The sequence below is a fragment of the Dermacentor silvarum genome, chromosome 8, assembly GCF_013339745.2.
Source record: "Dermacentor silvarum isolate Dsil-2018 chromosome 8, BIME_Dsil_1.4, whole genome shotgun sequence".
Taxonomy (NCBI): Eukaryota; Metazoa; Arthropoda; class Arachnida; order Ixodida; family Ixodidae; genus Dermacentor; species Dermacentor silvarum.
This window is the reverse complement of record NC_051161.1, coordinates 177,151,037-177,167,671: the sequence shown is the minus strand read 5'-3', so window position 1 is coordinate 177,167,671 and position 16,635 is coordinate 177,151,037. Positions and strand designations below refer to the sequence as shown.

Sequence of the window (16,635 nt, the reverse complement as noted above, 5' to 3'; positions counted from 1 at the left end):
ATTGGCATGCGTCCAATAGTCCACTACTGTACTTGTTCGTCTAGGGACAGATGGCGGCATGAGGCTTGAACATAAGAATTATTTCTAGGCTTGTGCAAATATTTGATAAAATATTATGCTACTCAGTATTCACTTTGGCTCGAATTTCAGTATTGCAAGTTTCCGAAGCATTCAAAACAAACCAATATACATATTTTTTCAGCATGGAAGCTGCACCCTCAATTACAGCATCCTTCCATCCGCGTAACTGCATGCAACGACCGAATCTTTGTAAAAAACGGTCTCATTCGTGGACGCATGAATCGTCTCTGTTCGTCGGTGACGCTGATGGCAGAGACCCTAAAGGTAGTTTCACGGCAGCACAGGCTGTGAAGCCACACTTGAGGCGACCCGCACCCTGATTTTACTGTTATTTGTTCGTCTGTGCGCTTGCAGACAAAACGGGTTAAGCTCGCGTGTAGCTGGAAATCATCAAGCTGAATTTGCACGGCATAGCATACGTCACACAGTAAAAGTCGCACTTGACAGCAAAGTCCTTCCGTGGCCTCAACCACCACAAAATCTTAAGTAAACTGAACCACAGTAATGAGCAAAAGCCTATATACAAATTTTCTCAGCAGCTGGAGTTGTAAGAAATGTTTAATTGCATTTTTGCATGAAAATACCTCAATATAGGCACTTGGAAAATCAACTGCGTAAAGAACCAGCTATTCTTAGATTTGTGAACATCTGGTTCTTATGTCAAAGTTTTATGCAAATCCCACAGCTATTCGTTTTGACTTCGCTTCGAACCAAAAAATTTATAGTCACACAAGCCTAATTATTTTATTTATTTATTTTGGCATACGGCAGGGACAACGTTTACTAGACTAGCTTCAGTTGCAAAACTCGGCGCCGTTGCGCGGAACCTGCCCGCGCCTTCATGGCGCTGCCGTCGCACCCAGCTTCAGTTCCCCACTAGCCGGCTACGCGAACTGGTCGGACAAAACACGTGGCGCAGCGTTGGTGTATTCTGTGGTTGGTTGTTGATGGCGGATTTCAGGAAGCATGTCATCCGCGAAACTGTAGCCTTCGCCGCGTTTGTTTAGGATATTAGCAGGCGATGTGGACGTGCTGCGTTCCTGACTGCAACAAGCGGCTATTGAGCGATGGCGATAGTTCGGCGCGCCACTTCTTGTGTGCTCCCAGCAATGCGACACTTCGCTCGGCATTGAACAGAGTGATTCCTCTCTGCGAAATCCATGGTGTGTGATTTACACTTTCATGAGCAGGACATCTTAAAGTGTTTGTGCATATCATCAAAGGACAGACGGTTGAGGTGCCACGAGACAAGTGGACAGTTGCCGAGGGTGCGATGCCGAAAGTGTTCCCAAACCTTCCTTCGTATCCATCGAACCAACTGGGGAAAAAAACACAAACGAAGAGAGATGTTTGATGACCTGTTCTGGGCCATCTTAGAAGAGTGGTCAGAGAATACGCTGAGTCGTGTTGGGTGCCCCTTGCGCTTTCAGGAACTGAGTGCATGCATATTAAATTTTTAACAGCGGAGCTGTTTAAACTTTTTGCTTCCTTGCATATGTACACAAAAACTCTCCTAGCGATGATGTCGCTGCGCACAGCTGCGCCTCGCATCACCTTGCGATAGCCAATCAATAGCTAATTGATAATCGATCAATAAACAATAAATTCCGGAAAGTGCTGGGGATGACTTGGTAGTGCTTAGTCTAGTCCAAATACATGGCCAATACCTTGCGATAGCCAATCAATAGCTAATAGATAATCGATCAATAATCAGTATTCCGGGAAATGCTGGGGATGACTTGGTAGTGCTTAGCCTAGCCCAAAAACGTGGCCAATACCTTGCGATAGCCTATCAGTAGCTGATCGGTAATAGATCAATAATCAAGAAATTCCGGAAAATGCTGGGAATGACTTGGTAGTGATTAGCCTAGCCAAAATACGTGACCAATAGCTTGTGATAACCAACCAATTAATCGATAATTGATCAGTAATCAATAAATTCCGGAAAAGCATAACCCATAAGGCCAGGACCAGCTAAGTGCCGATCAGCTCCGCTGTTTCTTTAGCCTTGCACCACTTGTGCAAGCTACACTAATTTTTATTTAGTCACGCGCATGCATACATGCATACCTTGCAGGAACCTTGCATAAAAGTGCATTCTTTGGCAAGGTTCCTGGAGCAGCAGTGGGGATTCAGTCTTGAAGAAACGTGCCAAGCTGCTGTATAGGTGGAGTTGGTTTCCACGTAGGTCCAAATCATTTGCCTAGATTATGTCCCTTCTGACAGTTTAACGCTTAGCTATGTATAAGGGCATACAGTTGTTTTTTACTTTGTTTTCTTTAATAAAGCATTCATTGGTTTACAAGAAAGTTGTTCTGTTATTTTTGTGGATAACAAATTTGGTCTCACTAGCTGGCGTATAACTGCCCCAGCCAAAGTTTTAAGCAAATAAACGCAGCGAGAAAACACTAGCCCGATATATCTTATTGCTGTAGGTGGATACCGCTTTCGCATGGTATCACTAATTCAGACTATAGGGAGAACGCCAGCGAACGTGAAACACGCGCAAGCTGCCCGTCCGCACAAGCTCAAGGCTGCGGCGAGGCGTCTGCAGTGGAGCGCAATGGAACGGCGCCGCCATCTGGCGGCTGCCCAAGGAGTGGCGACAGCAACAGCGGCAGTAAGCGCACGGGAGGGGAGTTTTACAACTGAAGCTAGTCTAGTAACGTTGGGCACTGATACAAGTGGCATTCATGATGAACAGATGAAGCATGAATGAAAATATGTTATAGAAAGCAATGCATCAAGCAATAAAGCTCTTATAAAAGGTGAAGTGCAGATAAAGGCGCCAAAGGGTGATCATATGCAACACTAGTTACATTTCCTAACATTGTTTTCTGCAGCCTGTGCAGTTTCTCTAGGTTTCTCTATGTTGTGTTTCCCCATACTGAACAATAGTGCAGTAAAACCTTGGTTAATTCCGAAGCCTGTTAGACCATGAAAAATCTTCAAATAAGCAGATTTTCTAATTACTCGAAAAGCAGAAAAAGAAGTGTCAGAACTGCATGACACAACCATGTCACGTTTATTTTCCATGTAGTAGGACTAGAAGCCATCATTGATGCGGGGTTGCTTGGAATGGCACTTTCCTTCACCAAGGGTCATGATCTCTAGCCCACTAATCATGCGCAGCATCGGTCACTCAACAAACCTGCAGGCAATGGTCAGGGACTCAATAACCGTCTCTAAATTGTCCCTGCCACCGCCTACTGGGACATGGTCTGTTACTCCCATGTTTACAATGGCTGCATGTCTGCCATTGCTCGAGCATGCTGAACGAGACAGCCTGGTCCTCCTGTCATCGTCATACCCTAGCAGAAATGCACACCTGGCAGAGATTTTTCATGCAGTCTTGTATTCTATGCACACAACACACCAGCAGTGGAGAAAACTTGTCACATGTAACGCAACTAGTATTTAAGTGGCCACGTTTATTGATGATGATGCTCTGACTCGTGTTCTTGTGGTTGGCAGAAACACATAAAATTAATACAGGCTGCTACAAAACATAGGTGTTACATTTTGTGCCAGACGTGCCGAAAGGATTGGACAAGTTCCGGGTGAACGACGTTTATTAACCCATGCTTGTAGGTTCGTGGCTCGGGCAAGGAAAGAGGCCGTTAGCGAGCGGCACTCTGATTTTAATACTTAGTGGCGCTCTTCGCAGAGTGTTCTTATCAACTGAGCGCCAGCCGACACAACAGTAGGCACCTCACACAGCTGTATGACTTAATCAGCACCCACATCTAGCGCTTGCTCAATTGGTGGTGTCCGATTTCGAAGGCCATGCATTTGCATTAGAAGCAATCAACGTTACTAGATGGAGGCAAGAGCTGGAAAACTGTCGTGGCCACCATATTTCTGACAACACCTCTGAGATATGCAAAGCTGGAAGCATGAGGCCACATCCGAAAACTACATAGTATGCGGACGGATGTGTGTGAGCTTTTTAAGTCATCCGGTATTATTTGTATTGCAAATTGCATGACTACAGAAATTCTATGAATTTATCGAATTTTCAAATATACTGAGATGGAATTATCAAGCTTTCACCGTACTAAATTTGCTGCTCAGAGGATGTAGTTGGCTGGCATAAAATCATCTTACAGTGTACAGTTAAACCTGGATATAATGAAATTGACAAATTCCCGAAAAACTTCGTTATAAAGAGGATTTCGTTATATGCAGGTTCAGCACGAAAACTCTATAATAAAGAAACGCTTACCGTATGTACTCTTGCTCAAGGTTTACTCCCAATACACTAAAGTTGCGATGAACAAAAAAGTCCCAGTTTCGCCCGAAACGCGAAGCATCGATTAATATACGAAGTAAGGATAGTACAGTCAAACCTCGTTACTACGTACCCGCCTAATGCGTAACTGCAGTTTAAACGTAGTCGCGAAGATTCCCCCACCCAGCCCCCATTGAACCCCATATGGGGTATTGGCTGACCGCTTAAGCCGTAGTCGCTCATTGCCCACCAAACGGTTAGTGTGTACTATTTTTCTTGTTCTACACGCACAGGCACCAAATCGGCAAAATCTCATGTGCGCAGACGTTCGATTCTCGAGTTGCGATGCCCAGACGACGGTCGCCAGCGATAGTGAACTTACAACATGGCCACCATGACGTATTTCCTGCTCGTAAAGCTGTTGCCGATTGCCGCGCACAAAATCATGGTCTTCGAGATAAGTTCCTGGTAACGCGGAGAAGTTGCCGGTAGGGGGGGGGGGGCGAATTCGCTGTCGCCGTCGGAGTAGTAACCACGCAGAAGCTTGGTTCGTAGAGTGTGCTGTCACCGTGCGCATTTGTGCCGTCACCATGGACGTCGCTTTGATGTTCCTTGTAAAGGCCAAACACGGCAACATCGTCGCCGCGCGCCGTACGCTGTGTGTGCGAGTGTAAGCTTGGGATGGGTCAGCCGACTCAATCTCGTGTGCGCGAGGGAGAAGGGGGGGGGGGGGGGCATAAGCGCGCTTCCGGGCTAGGCACGGTGCGGGAGGCGAGAAAGGGAGGTGTTTACTTGGCGGCGGCCGCCGTATCTTAAAAGCGATCTGCGATGTGGAAAAAGTGTAAGGCCATGACGGCTTGTCTTCAAAGGGAACTGCAGGCAAGGGGTGCGGATCGCGCAAACAGCTCGGTTTTCCGTTCCTTCGCTTGCCTTCTCGTGATCGGTCAGAATTGTGATTGCATCAGCGGCCGTCAGAGACGCGGGGCGGTACCGCAGCTTTCCCACTTTGTGACGTAGCAGTCAAACCGAACGTGCGAAAAGCGAGCTGTTAGCTCGATCACACCCAATCTTGCGTTTCTTCGTCGAAGCACTCATCCTTGGAATGTCATAACAGGTACTGGATGCGTGGACGCGTGTAGTTTCGCACAAGCACAAGGCGTCGGAAACAAAGAGCGAGCGACACGATGGCGTCGTATAGTGTCAGCTAGTGTCAGGTTAGTGAAGTGAAGCGCAGAAACTTGCGAAGTAACCATAGAGTGGCGCTGCCAACGCGTTGAAAAAAAAAAGTTCTTTTTTTACTTTGGCAACATCATCAGGAAAAGTAGAGTGCCGGCTTGGCGGGCTAGGCCAGCTGCAGCAAGCGGCGGGATCAGGTTTGAATGAAGGGAGGGGGAAAGGTCATGCCCGCGGCGGCAAGATCGCCAGATCGAGGGATGCAGGCCCGCCTCGCGCACGCTCGCACGCACGCACACGTGCGCTCGCTTCTTGCCTCACAGTCGCCGTGAATTCGAGCACACCAAGCGCGACGCAGCCGCTTCGCATTCCGTCACGGTGGAGAAGGTGCTTCCAGTTGCTGCTTGCGCAAAAATGACAAAATTTCGGGCGAAACCTCTAGGTTGTTGGCGGGGGAAATTCGTTATTTCGATGGAGTCTCCTGCTGCCACTTCATTACATAGAGGCTTCAAATACATGTGCTTCTATGGAATAACGGCGGGGAATAGAAAAACTTTGTTATATCGAAGAATTCGTTATATGGAGGTTTGTTATAAGCAGGTTTAACTGTATGACCGGTCTGGTAGTGATGACGGCATCTCTGCAGCAGTGGAGCAGTCTTCTGTGGAGGTGGCCAGGGCAGCAACAGTGTCCGCGAGCACCACCCCGAGTGCTGCCAGCTCGGCAGCCTCAAAACGGCGCCTGTCTTCAGAGGCTTCACTCCCGCCGCAGGCTTGCGCACCAGCTAAGATCGCCTGTGTCCGCAGCAACTCCACCGACACCGAAGGTGAGCACGAAGCTTGTGAAGGATGACTGCAGTTTGAAAAAGGCACACGACGAGTGCCTTGCGCTGTTACTCTTCAACATGTACCAACTGGCCCAACTTGGCATTCTTTTGTAGTGCAAAACAGATGCAAGAATCACGGGCACTAACAACGGATAGTTGTTAGTGCCCACAATGTTACCACATATTAGAGAGTTTTAGCATTGCCGTATTACGGTACGGTAAGTGCGGTGTACGGTACGGTATTACCGTTCCGTACAATCGTACCGCGATGACCGAAGACGTTTTAGCTGCGTGTGTGCTCGATGCGTACGGTAACTTGGTAATGATGATAGTGGCTAACATTAGGGCTTTGCCAATATGGAAGGACTATGTGCTGAGCCCGAAATATTAATTTTGTCGAATACTAGAAAGCTTTTACTTGTCCATACACATTATTCTTCACGGAAGTGCCAGTTACGCCAAACGTGGACACCAGTTACGAAGCTGGTGGTGACGTCTTGTGACGCTTTGTCCAGCAACACGTGAAACTTTTTTTTTTCGTAGGTGTTTTTGTCGGCGCATTATATAAAAATAGGACTGTTTGGTGTAAATTACATCACTGGCAACACTTTACACCAACAGATAAGTCGAATATAGTTAATTACTGCAATAAAAACTCGTAGCCCCCTCTAAGTGAAGTATGCGTCACTAGATGGCGCCACCAACCCGAAGTGTCTTTTTTTCTCTTGCCATGCTTTATGTTTTGTTTCTTTACTTGGTTTTCGTCTATTTTAATCTTAGTTTTTTTTCCATTCGGCATGAGTATATTACTCGCCTGTTGCGAAGGTGGTACGGTAACAAGTTCTGTTCAGCTTAGCTCAAGTTTATGCTTTCGGTTAGAAGGGCTGCTGTCATACGTGCCGTTACTTCGCCGCGTCGCTGAAGGTGAATTAAAGTTAACTCGTCCCTTGGTCTTACCTTGGTGAAAAACGCACGCGAGACGCGGACGTGCACAGCATGGGCTCTGGCCGACGCCACTTGCTCGCTATGTTTAGGCTTGGTCCGGCACGGCTCGCAAAACATGGTGCGCACGTTACCGTTTGCGGTAGAGACTCCTTACCGTCAAGAGCGCCGTACGGAAAGTCTTTCCGTAAGGTAAAGTGCGCGCATGCGCAGTGCTCGCCCGGTACGGTATTGCCGCACTTACCGTACGGTAACTTGGCACTGCTAAAACTCTCTACTCTCTCGCACACCAACCCCCCCCCTCTTTTTTTTAATTTGGGCAAAAATTGTTTGGACGCAGCCAGTGGCGCACCGACGGGGGGGAATTCGGGGGTTGTAACCACCCCCTGAGGCCGACTTAACCTCCCCTTTTGTTGAACCCCTTTTCTTTCCTTACGCATTTGAGTACTGCAACTAATATGTAAGACGCGCAATCGTCTGCACACTCGTAAAAAGCGCATTTTTTGACAATTTCCCGTAAAGAAATCGAAATTAGTGCTGTTTAGATGGTATTGGCAAACTGTCAACGCCCCCCTGGCAGAGATCCTGGGTGCGCTACTGGACGCAGCCCACACATGAGTGGAAACTAAATAAATTGGTATCTACATCGAAAAAAAGAAGAGCTTGTTGTGTACGACCCTTGGGAGCTTTCATTCAGCAGTCATTTGGTCATTGCTGGTGCATAACCACAGAGCTGGGGCAGCTGGAATCTAAGTTCACTGCAAACTGCCAACGTACTGTTACAAGATGTGGCCCTCCTGACACACAAGCTCAAATGTTGCACTGCACATAACCTTGTACCATACAAACTTGTTCATTTGTATTGAGACTGGGGTCTCGCAATCGTGTGTAATTCAATTTGCAAATATGGTCGGCAATTCGAACACTTGAACATTGGCGCCAGTTAAGTAAAACCAGGCTTGTATGTGATACAGAAGAAAGTAACCAATTGCAATTACTTAAATGTCAGTCACCAATTACTGTCCCAGAAAAGTAATTAAGCAAATATTCAAATGTAATCAATTAGTTTTATGTTGCTTTCCTCCCAACATCCATTACTATTGGACAAATGCAGTAAATGTACCAAGCTGGCCTGGCCCTTCACACATTGTTTATCTTCACTGACAATTGTTTTTCAAATTTTTTTGCGGTCATCAGTGTGCATGCTGGGAGGAAGTGAGGGGTTGTAGCCTACACACACCTTGTGCACAAGGTTGTGGTTATTCAGTGGCAGATGCTCGCCTCTGGTTCGTCTATGAAGCACAGTGCTTCATTGTTGCTTGGGCTCGGAGAAGGTGCTTCCGGTAGGTCCAGGTGAAAAAATTTCCTGTAGTTGATTTCCTGGCATCAACATCTTTTGTGGCCATCATTGTAAAGCCTAGCAGCGCCAGTTCAAATTGTTCGCCAGCTTCTGGTGGAGCAATGTGATAAGGAAACAAAAAAATGTAGGCAGAATTAATCCCAGTATGTGAGTAGTCGAGACATATCATGTATGAAGCATGCACTGCAGCCGGGCTCCTCGAGGGACCACGCGAAGTTGTCTGCAAATTTTGCCTGTAGGTGTGGCGCGAGCTGCCCTAAAGCCACTTTGTAAAGGTGCGTACACTGTAGCGGAAAAACGCGCGTGACGCGCCGCTGGCCGCACCAACTAGCGGGCGGCGCGCCGCTGCGGCAGTCGTTTCTTCTCGAACTCTCCGTCAGCTCCTGCGAGCAGACGACAGTGTGAAACGAGTCTCTGGCTGACCCCGGATGTGAATACGAATTGATCAGTCAGGCGAGTCTGCATGAAACCAGTTTCCGCGCGCACGTCACTGAAGCGGCCGCTCTCATTGGTCCGCTTCATCTGCGGCGCGCGAAACCGCGAAAAATTGGTATCCTTCCTGCGGCAAGAAAAACCTGCTTCACGGCTGCTTGCGCGGCGAGCGCGTGCGTTTTGCCGCTAGTATGCGGTTTGCAGTTTGTATGCACCTTAAGGAGAAATTTGCAATGCCGTGAAGCCACACCTGAAGGCAAAATTCGCGTATAAGGCAGCGGGTGGCCTTGACGCTGAAAATTCTGGGGAAAAACTTTGCCTTGTATTCAAGTAAATACAGTAGCCAAAAAGAAGACTGGTCTGACAATGCCAAGAATGCTGTTTGCCATAATACAGTGAAACCCTGGTTGTCCCCCAGTCCCCCGATTGTGCAGCGTCCCGGGTTTTATGATGTAATACAGTGCAGTCCACTAGGGTTGTGCAAGTATTTTACACTTTCGAATACCAAAGCGAATAATGTCATATTTGATTCGACCTTCTAATCTAATGGACTATTCGAAAACTTCGACTATTTTCTAAGTATTTCAAAGTTCAAGAATACATTAGACTCGTGATAATTCAAACTTTCGGTTAATTCAAACAAATTTCAAATTTTTTGTTGGCTGCTATGTTTTCAATGTATTCCTAAGCCGGTTAATTCAAACTGCTTCATTGCATTAATTCGGTTAATTCGTCCTTTTTGCTTGTCCGTGCCAGAAAATATCTGCTGCCTTTCTCGCTTCTAGCTGAACATTTACGTTCTTATTCACTAACAGTCGCAAATAAAGCCGATTGCCTGCCTACATGTGTCAAAGCGGCCGAACTAGCTAAACCGCACACACCAGCAATCGCGTGTTCATTGACGAAGAAAGAAAAAAAAAAACGAGACGGCAGGCGCGCGGCATGTACGAAAATGATGCGCATGACCCTCGGCCCAGGCGCGTAGCCAGGGGGGGGGCTGATGGGGCTTCAGCCCCCCCCGAAATTTTTTCGTGCTGTCATGCACCGCCGGCCAAAACAACCACCGGCGCCGGGAATCATTGTGGATTTTGTCTACAATGTCTTTTTGACACTCGAAAAGACATTTCGGCGCGAAAATTGCGAACTCGGGCTGGATTTCGTGGAAACGCCCAGGCACCTGGAGTCACATAACGTAAGGAGCCCCAGCCGAGCACAAATTTTCAAGGGATTTTCGATAGCGAGCGGGCGCGTCGCGGCATCTCGCAGCGGCACCGGAATCTACGGAGCGCATGGATTTCAATTCCGAAACTTGATGGGTATAAAGTTCTCATACACTTTTGACGCGAAAAGTACACTGACATTTCCAAAGGCGTGCTTCTGATTTTTAATTCTGGAACTTTCTGGGTTTAATGTTTTTATAAAATTGGGCCAACATGCACGCACTTGAACGCGCGTGTCCAAGCCGTTCCAGAAATGGAAGCACGCGCTCGCAATCTTCCACACACACGAAAATATTAAATATCACCGTGACTGTCAGCTGGCATCTGATAATTTTCTCCAAACATTTTCAGGAAGCGCGCCCACATGTGATCGATAAGCTGGACCAGGGCAGGCAAAGTAAAATAAGAGAAAACAGAAGGAACTCAACGGCCTATTTAATTTGAGGCAGTTCTTTTTTGCGGGCGGCAAGGTCTTGCTCTCCGTGGCGATAGGGACACTGGTCCTATGGATTTAAGCAAAGCCCCCGCTGAAAATACAGCTATTTCCAGAGCGCTTCTTCGCATGTGAGCTGATTGTGGAGATACACATCTGAAGAACCATTTGGAAAGTTGCCCCAGTAATGCCTCGTATTTAAACCAGACGAACAAAACCAAATTATAGAAATTTGTGGTGAAATTATCAAAGAAAGCCTAGATGCAAAAGTGAACGCTGCAGGCTGCTTCTCCTTACTTGCTGACGAAACGACGGATATTGCTGGAATCGAACAGCTTACTGTTTGTGCAAGGTACGTACGTAAACAAGGATGGCAACGATATCGAAGGAAGGAAGGAAGGAAGGAAGGAAGGAAGGAAGGAAGGAAGGAAGGAAGGAAGGAAGGAAAAAAAGTTGTCGCAGTTTCACCTGAAAGGCGAAGCATCAATTGCGATAGCAAATTTGTAGAGAGCTATACGGAGTAATGATAGTAGCTTTATCAGCTGTATAAACTTGGACATGCAGCAGCACCGGCAACACGCAGAACTGTTGTCGACGCCGTCGGCGTTTTGCCCGCGTTCGCTCAAAATGCGTGTCGCGTTGTTGACTGTTGCCGGAGCCTCTGATATAAATAGGCACTTGGTGCCGCAGCTAAACGTCGCCTCCCTTCCCTCCCCCTCCCCCCCCTCCTCCACGGCCTCTCGCGCGTCGGAAGAAGGCGCGTTTGCTCTACATATATGGTGATTGGAAAGAGACGCCTACTTCTGCAGCCCTTAAGGGAGCACGGCGCAGAACTCGCGTTTGTTCTCCGCCGTGCGTTCACTCCCCGTGAAAGCGCGCCCCCCTCGCGCCCTTTCACTCGCACATACAGCGTTCGGCGCGCGGCGACGATTTAATCTCCATTGACGTCATACGGAACCTCACGGCGACGGCGACGCCGACGGCAGAAATCTGCTTTTGAGTGTCCATATAATTGCTATCGAAATAATAAGAGGTGAAAGACAGAGAGGTTAACCAGGTTAAGTGTCCGATTGGCTACTCTGCACAGGGGGATGGGGTAAGGGCAGAAAAGATTGGAAAACAAGATTAAAAAGAAGAAAAGAAAAAAAAACACATCTGTCCGCACAATTCTATAGTTTTTCACTAAGTCCTGTTTCTTTTAAAAAGCGTAATAGTGCTTTTAAAGCAGTTCGTTCCGACGTCGGCTGGGACCAGGGACCAAGAATTGTGGCTTCCGTAAGAGGACGGCTGTTTACCTTGTCGAGTGTGATGCTGAGGAAACGATATCGAAGTGTTTTTAGGTTTTAGCACAGGAATAGATGCCCCCTCTCATGGAGACTGCAGGTTATATGTACATGTGTACAAACTAGAGCACTGCACGGGCTCGGGCTTACCCGAAAGCCCGGGCCGGCTAGAGCAGTTTTTTCACGGGCTCGGGCACGGCGTGTGCTTTTTGACCCGGGACCGGGCCGGGCTCGGGCTTTCTGGTGGTGTGCATGTAACCTGCAGCGAGTTATTCTCGGGCGTGTCAACTCTGAAAAACATGTATTTTTCGGTCTCGGGCCGGGTTCGGGCCGGTTTCGAGCCGGGCTCGGGCCGGGCCTCTGGCCTAAGGTAAAGGGGTGGCGGGCCGGGCGGGTAACGTAGATTATTTCCGGGCCGGGCCCGGGTCTCGCCATAAAAGTTTTGTTCGGGCTCGGGCGGGCAGCCCAACGTAAAAACGGGCCCGGGCCGGGCCCGGGCTGAAAAAATCGGCCCGTGCAGTGCTCTAGTACAAACTGCTGCATATTCTAGTCGCCCTTCCAGTGCCACTGCCAGCGCAGAGAGATTTTCAAACGTGAGATTACTAAAAAAACCACTTGCGCTTTACAAAGAGGAACGCATGGTTATGCTGGCGCTTCTATACGCCCACAGAGATGTCGCCATCAACGTGTCCGCAGTTACTGAACGCTTCGCTAAACCTCCCCGCCGAGTGAAGTTTATCGTTTAGATAGCGAAGCAGCAAAAATCAATGCCTGTAAAAATATCTGTTCCTTCACGTTCCTATATTAGCTCGTGATTATGAAAACGTATGACTGTTCATTAGCTTTTAAAACCACAGAAATTTTCACCGTTTATTGTAACAGTTAGCATGATGATCAAAATTATCCTGGGAATACAAAAATTACGGGGACATCAATAACCAATTTTGACAAACCTTGCTCATTGAAAGCCCGGCACACGCGGCGTTTCCCAAAAACGCACTCGGATGTTAGGTAAATCAACTTGCCGCATCATCTGTGACTTTCGTTTGTCCTTTTCTTTCCTTTTTAGCTACATGTATTTACTTCTTTTTTGAAACGAAGCAATAGCCTTCTTTGACTTTGGGTGCAGAATAATTGTTGCCGCTGTGCAGGCAGTTAAAATACGCATTTTCGTGTTGATTTCTGCATTCTTTTTCTCTTATTATAGCCACATGGTGCTGTCGCGATCGCAGCATGGCTCAAATGCATATCACAATTTCTGAGATCACAGTTTTGTTCTTGTCTGGATCGTCTTTCTTTATACTCGTATGCGTGAAGTTTACTATCTGTGAATGCGCAACATGTTTATTTGTCTTGTTTGACGCATTATATACAATGACGTTTCCTTAGATACGTAGATTTATTGCAGACTTATACGTATATTTAAATATCTTGTTGCGAGGTTTTGTGTATACAAGCAGTGAACTTGGTTTCACGCGACACTTTCTTGCCGTTTATCTTGGCATTTGTATATTCCATTCTATCTTCGCATTTCTAATGTATATTTTGCGGAACTTCTGCTTTTTTAATGTACTCGTTGTTGCAACTATAATTTCGGTGCACTTACAATATACGACCTTTATATTGATATCAGCTATTACTGCCACAATGTTTGGGACATACGCAATCCATTGCAACGAAGGACAGCGTCATTGTGGTTTTTCCCTGGCCGTTGCATATGTACAAAAATGTAAACAAGGTTGTTAAATGACAAAAATTCATCAAAATATTTGTCAACTTGTTCATTTTATGGCCTTTACGTTTTTCATACCAGCTGCATGCACTGCTTTACTGGTTTCGAACTGATATAGTTCTAAAGTTCGCGTGATATTTCCTTTACTTATTAGATAGACAAAAAAAAAAAAAAACGCGGAAGCATTGATATCAGCTATTACTGCCACCATTTTTGGGACATACGAAGCTATTCTTTTATGAAACAAACACATAATTTACTTGTATTGACTGTGCGTAGCGTTAAATAATTCGTTTTCAGCACCTAATATAGAATGGCATTGGCAATGGCAATGCAGTTATTATTCATGTATTTGATGCCTCGACAACGTTTATAAGGAGGAGGCCGCGTTGCAACTTGAGCCCCCCCCCCGAAAAAAATTTCTGGCTACGCCACTGCCTCGGCCATCTCGCTTTTTCCCGGTGTGTGCACGGTGTCAAAGCGGCCAAACCGCATGCACCAACAGAATCTTGTTTTGATAGAGAAGAAAGCAGACAAAAACAAAAAACAAAAAATAACAAAACACCGAGGTGACTTTACGAAAATGACTATGCCAACTCCATACACGCCTAAGCATGTGACCTGTCTTCTGGGTTGTTCGTTGTTTTGGACCGGTCACAGTTGCCGCCACACGCACACAATTGTCTGTGTGGCACTATGTGCATTACGCCTGTTAAACGATTTGGAACGACCACCTATCTTTCCACCATAGGAACAATGGCCACTTAAACGTTCCTGTCGAACGTTCCTGTGCCTGTCTTCTTTTCGTTCTTGTCTCTTGCTCTGTTTTTTCTTCAAGCTGTTATGATCCGCCCCGGACTCGTGAACGAACGGGGGGTCGAGGCAGCCCCCGTCCCAGAGACAATGCACAGCATGCTGGTGGTGAACGATGAGTCGATGACTGACCGCGAGCACCTGTGCTCGTCGGTGTTTATTCGATGCGGTGAACCAACGTTGCCCACCGAGCTTTGGCGGGCCACTGAGCCTAGCGGGCCAACGAAGAATATGGCCGGGGTGATGGTCACACCCCCTTACCCCCAGTTTGTTTGCCACGCAAACAACACAAACAAAAAAGTGCCTGTTAACCAGGCGAGTAACGGTCCGGCAGCCTCCCCAGTCGAGTACTCCGCCTGGGCACAGGTGTTGACAATCCAGTGTGTCAACGCCGGGTGCTCCCCGAGCCAGTCTCGCTCTGTCCGGAGGGTCAGCAGTGACCGGCCTTGAGAATGGCACCGAACTTGGTAGTGGCCCAATGGGTGCCGCACAACTGGCGACGCTTGCAGCCTCTGGTGTTTAGCTGGCAGCGACCGGTGTTGCCGTTAGCCCCTCTGCGGGTTGTACTTCTGAAGTGGTGCCCGAGTTCGCAGGCTGGGTCAGGAGGCGAGGCCAAACATGGTCGGCGTGCCTGTGCCACGTGTGTCTGTCCGGCATGTGGACAAGCAGCGATGAGGCGCTGCCAGGAGATAGCACCTGTTTGGCGGACCAGGGTGGACCGGGACGGAAGTTCCTGGCGAAGACTGGAGCTCCTGACTCCGACAAAGGCCCTTGATGGCACCGTCGGTCAGCAGCCAGCTTCTGCTTCAGCTGTTTCAGGAGCGCTGCGGACCGGAGGTCCGGATGCAAGACGTCCAGGGGTGTCTTGAATATCCGGCCCAGCAGGAGCTCATAGGGGGCACGGCCAGTGGCATCGTGGGGCATGGCCCGGTACTGAAACAGTACCCGTGTTTCCGGAAACCTGTGTCCGGAAATCTCCAGCCTTACTCTTTTTGAGCTTGTCCTTGATTGTCTGCACCACCCGCTCGGGTGCACCGTTTGAAACAGGTTGGTACGGTGGAACCATGCCAGGATCAGTTTCCACACCAGGATGACCCGCATGCAGCAACTGCAGGACCCTGGACCGGAGACTTTGTGGCATCACCACCCTGGAACCCCACAGTAGGCAGCCCTGCTTAAGGTTCAGCTTGGCAGCCTTGTGGCTGTAAGCCTGCTGCACCAACTCCTCCCCTCGGGAAACCACCACCTGGGGCAGGACTGGGTCCCCCCGCTGGTCCCCTGCGACACCGCAGATCTCGAGAGTACCTCCGGGTACGCGTGCTCCAGCATGAACAGTTCAGCAAGCTCTGGAACAGTAGCTGGCACCTCCGGCAGGGGCTGGCAGCTCAGGGCATCAGCAGGTCCCAGGTCCTTTCCTGCGTGGTAGACCAGCTGATAGCTGTAGGCCGCAAGCCTCAAGGCCCAGCATACCACTCGAGGTGATGCCTGCACGGGAACCGTGTTGTCAGGCCCCAGCAGTGCCTTGTGGTCTATGACCGCCTCAAGTTTCCTGCCCCGCAGGTACTGGTGAACGCGCTCGACCCCGAACATGATGGCCAGGTCTTCCTTATCCTGCTGGCTGTAACGTTGCTCTGCAGCAAGAAGCCGACAGGAAGCTTACGACACAGGGGATTCCTGGCCATCCTTGTCCCGGTGTGCCAGGACGGCTCCCACGCCGTACGGCGACACATCTACTGTAAGGACGACAGGCTTGCCCGGATCGAAGTGCACCAGCACTGGAGCCTTGGTGATTAGCTCCTTGCTGCACTGGAATGCCATGTCGTGCTCCTTCTTCCAGGTCACCTGCTGACCATCTCGAAGCAGAAGATGGAGGGGCTGTAGATGTGCTGTCAGGTTCGGCAGGAAACTCCTGTAGAAGTCGATGACGCCGAGGTAGCTCTGAAGCTCCTTCTTGTTGTGGGGCTTTGGCGCCTTGAGCACAGCATCAACTTTGCGGGGGGGGGGGGGGGGGGACATGCCGGCCTGGGAAATGACGTGTCCCAGGTACTCAATGCTGGGGGCCAGGAAAACGCACTTTTCCAGCTTGAGCTTGAGACCGGCATCCTGCAA

General features: G+C 48.6%; 1 protein-coding gene across 6 annotated transcripts in view; it reads left to right on the top strand.

Moving 5' to 3' along the window:
* Positions 1 to 16,635, top strand: part of LOC119461871 (sex comb on midleg-like protein 2) — a 204,085-nt gene that overhangs the window by 169,395 nt on the left and 18,055 nt on the right. For 5 of the 6 annotated variants that reach the window (XM_037723242.2, XM_049672767.1, XM_049672768.1 and 2 more), the window contains one exon: positions 6,132 to 6,311. In XM_037723242.2, coding sequence (XP_037579170.1) covers positions 6,132 to 6,311 — 180 coding nt within the window. The remainder of the gene's footprint in view (positions 1 to 6,131; positions 6,312 to 16,635) is intronic. The other variant, XM_049672769.1, reaches the window with a different exon arrangement.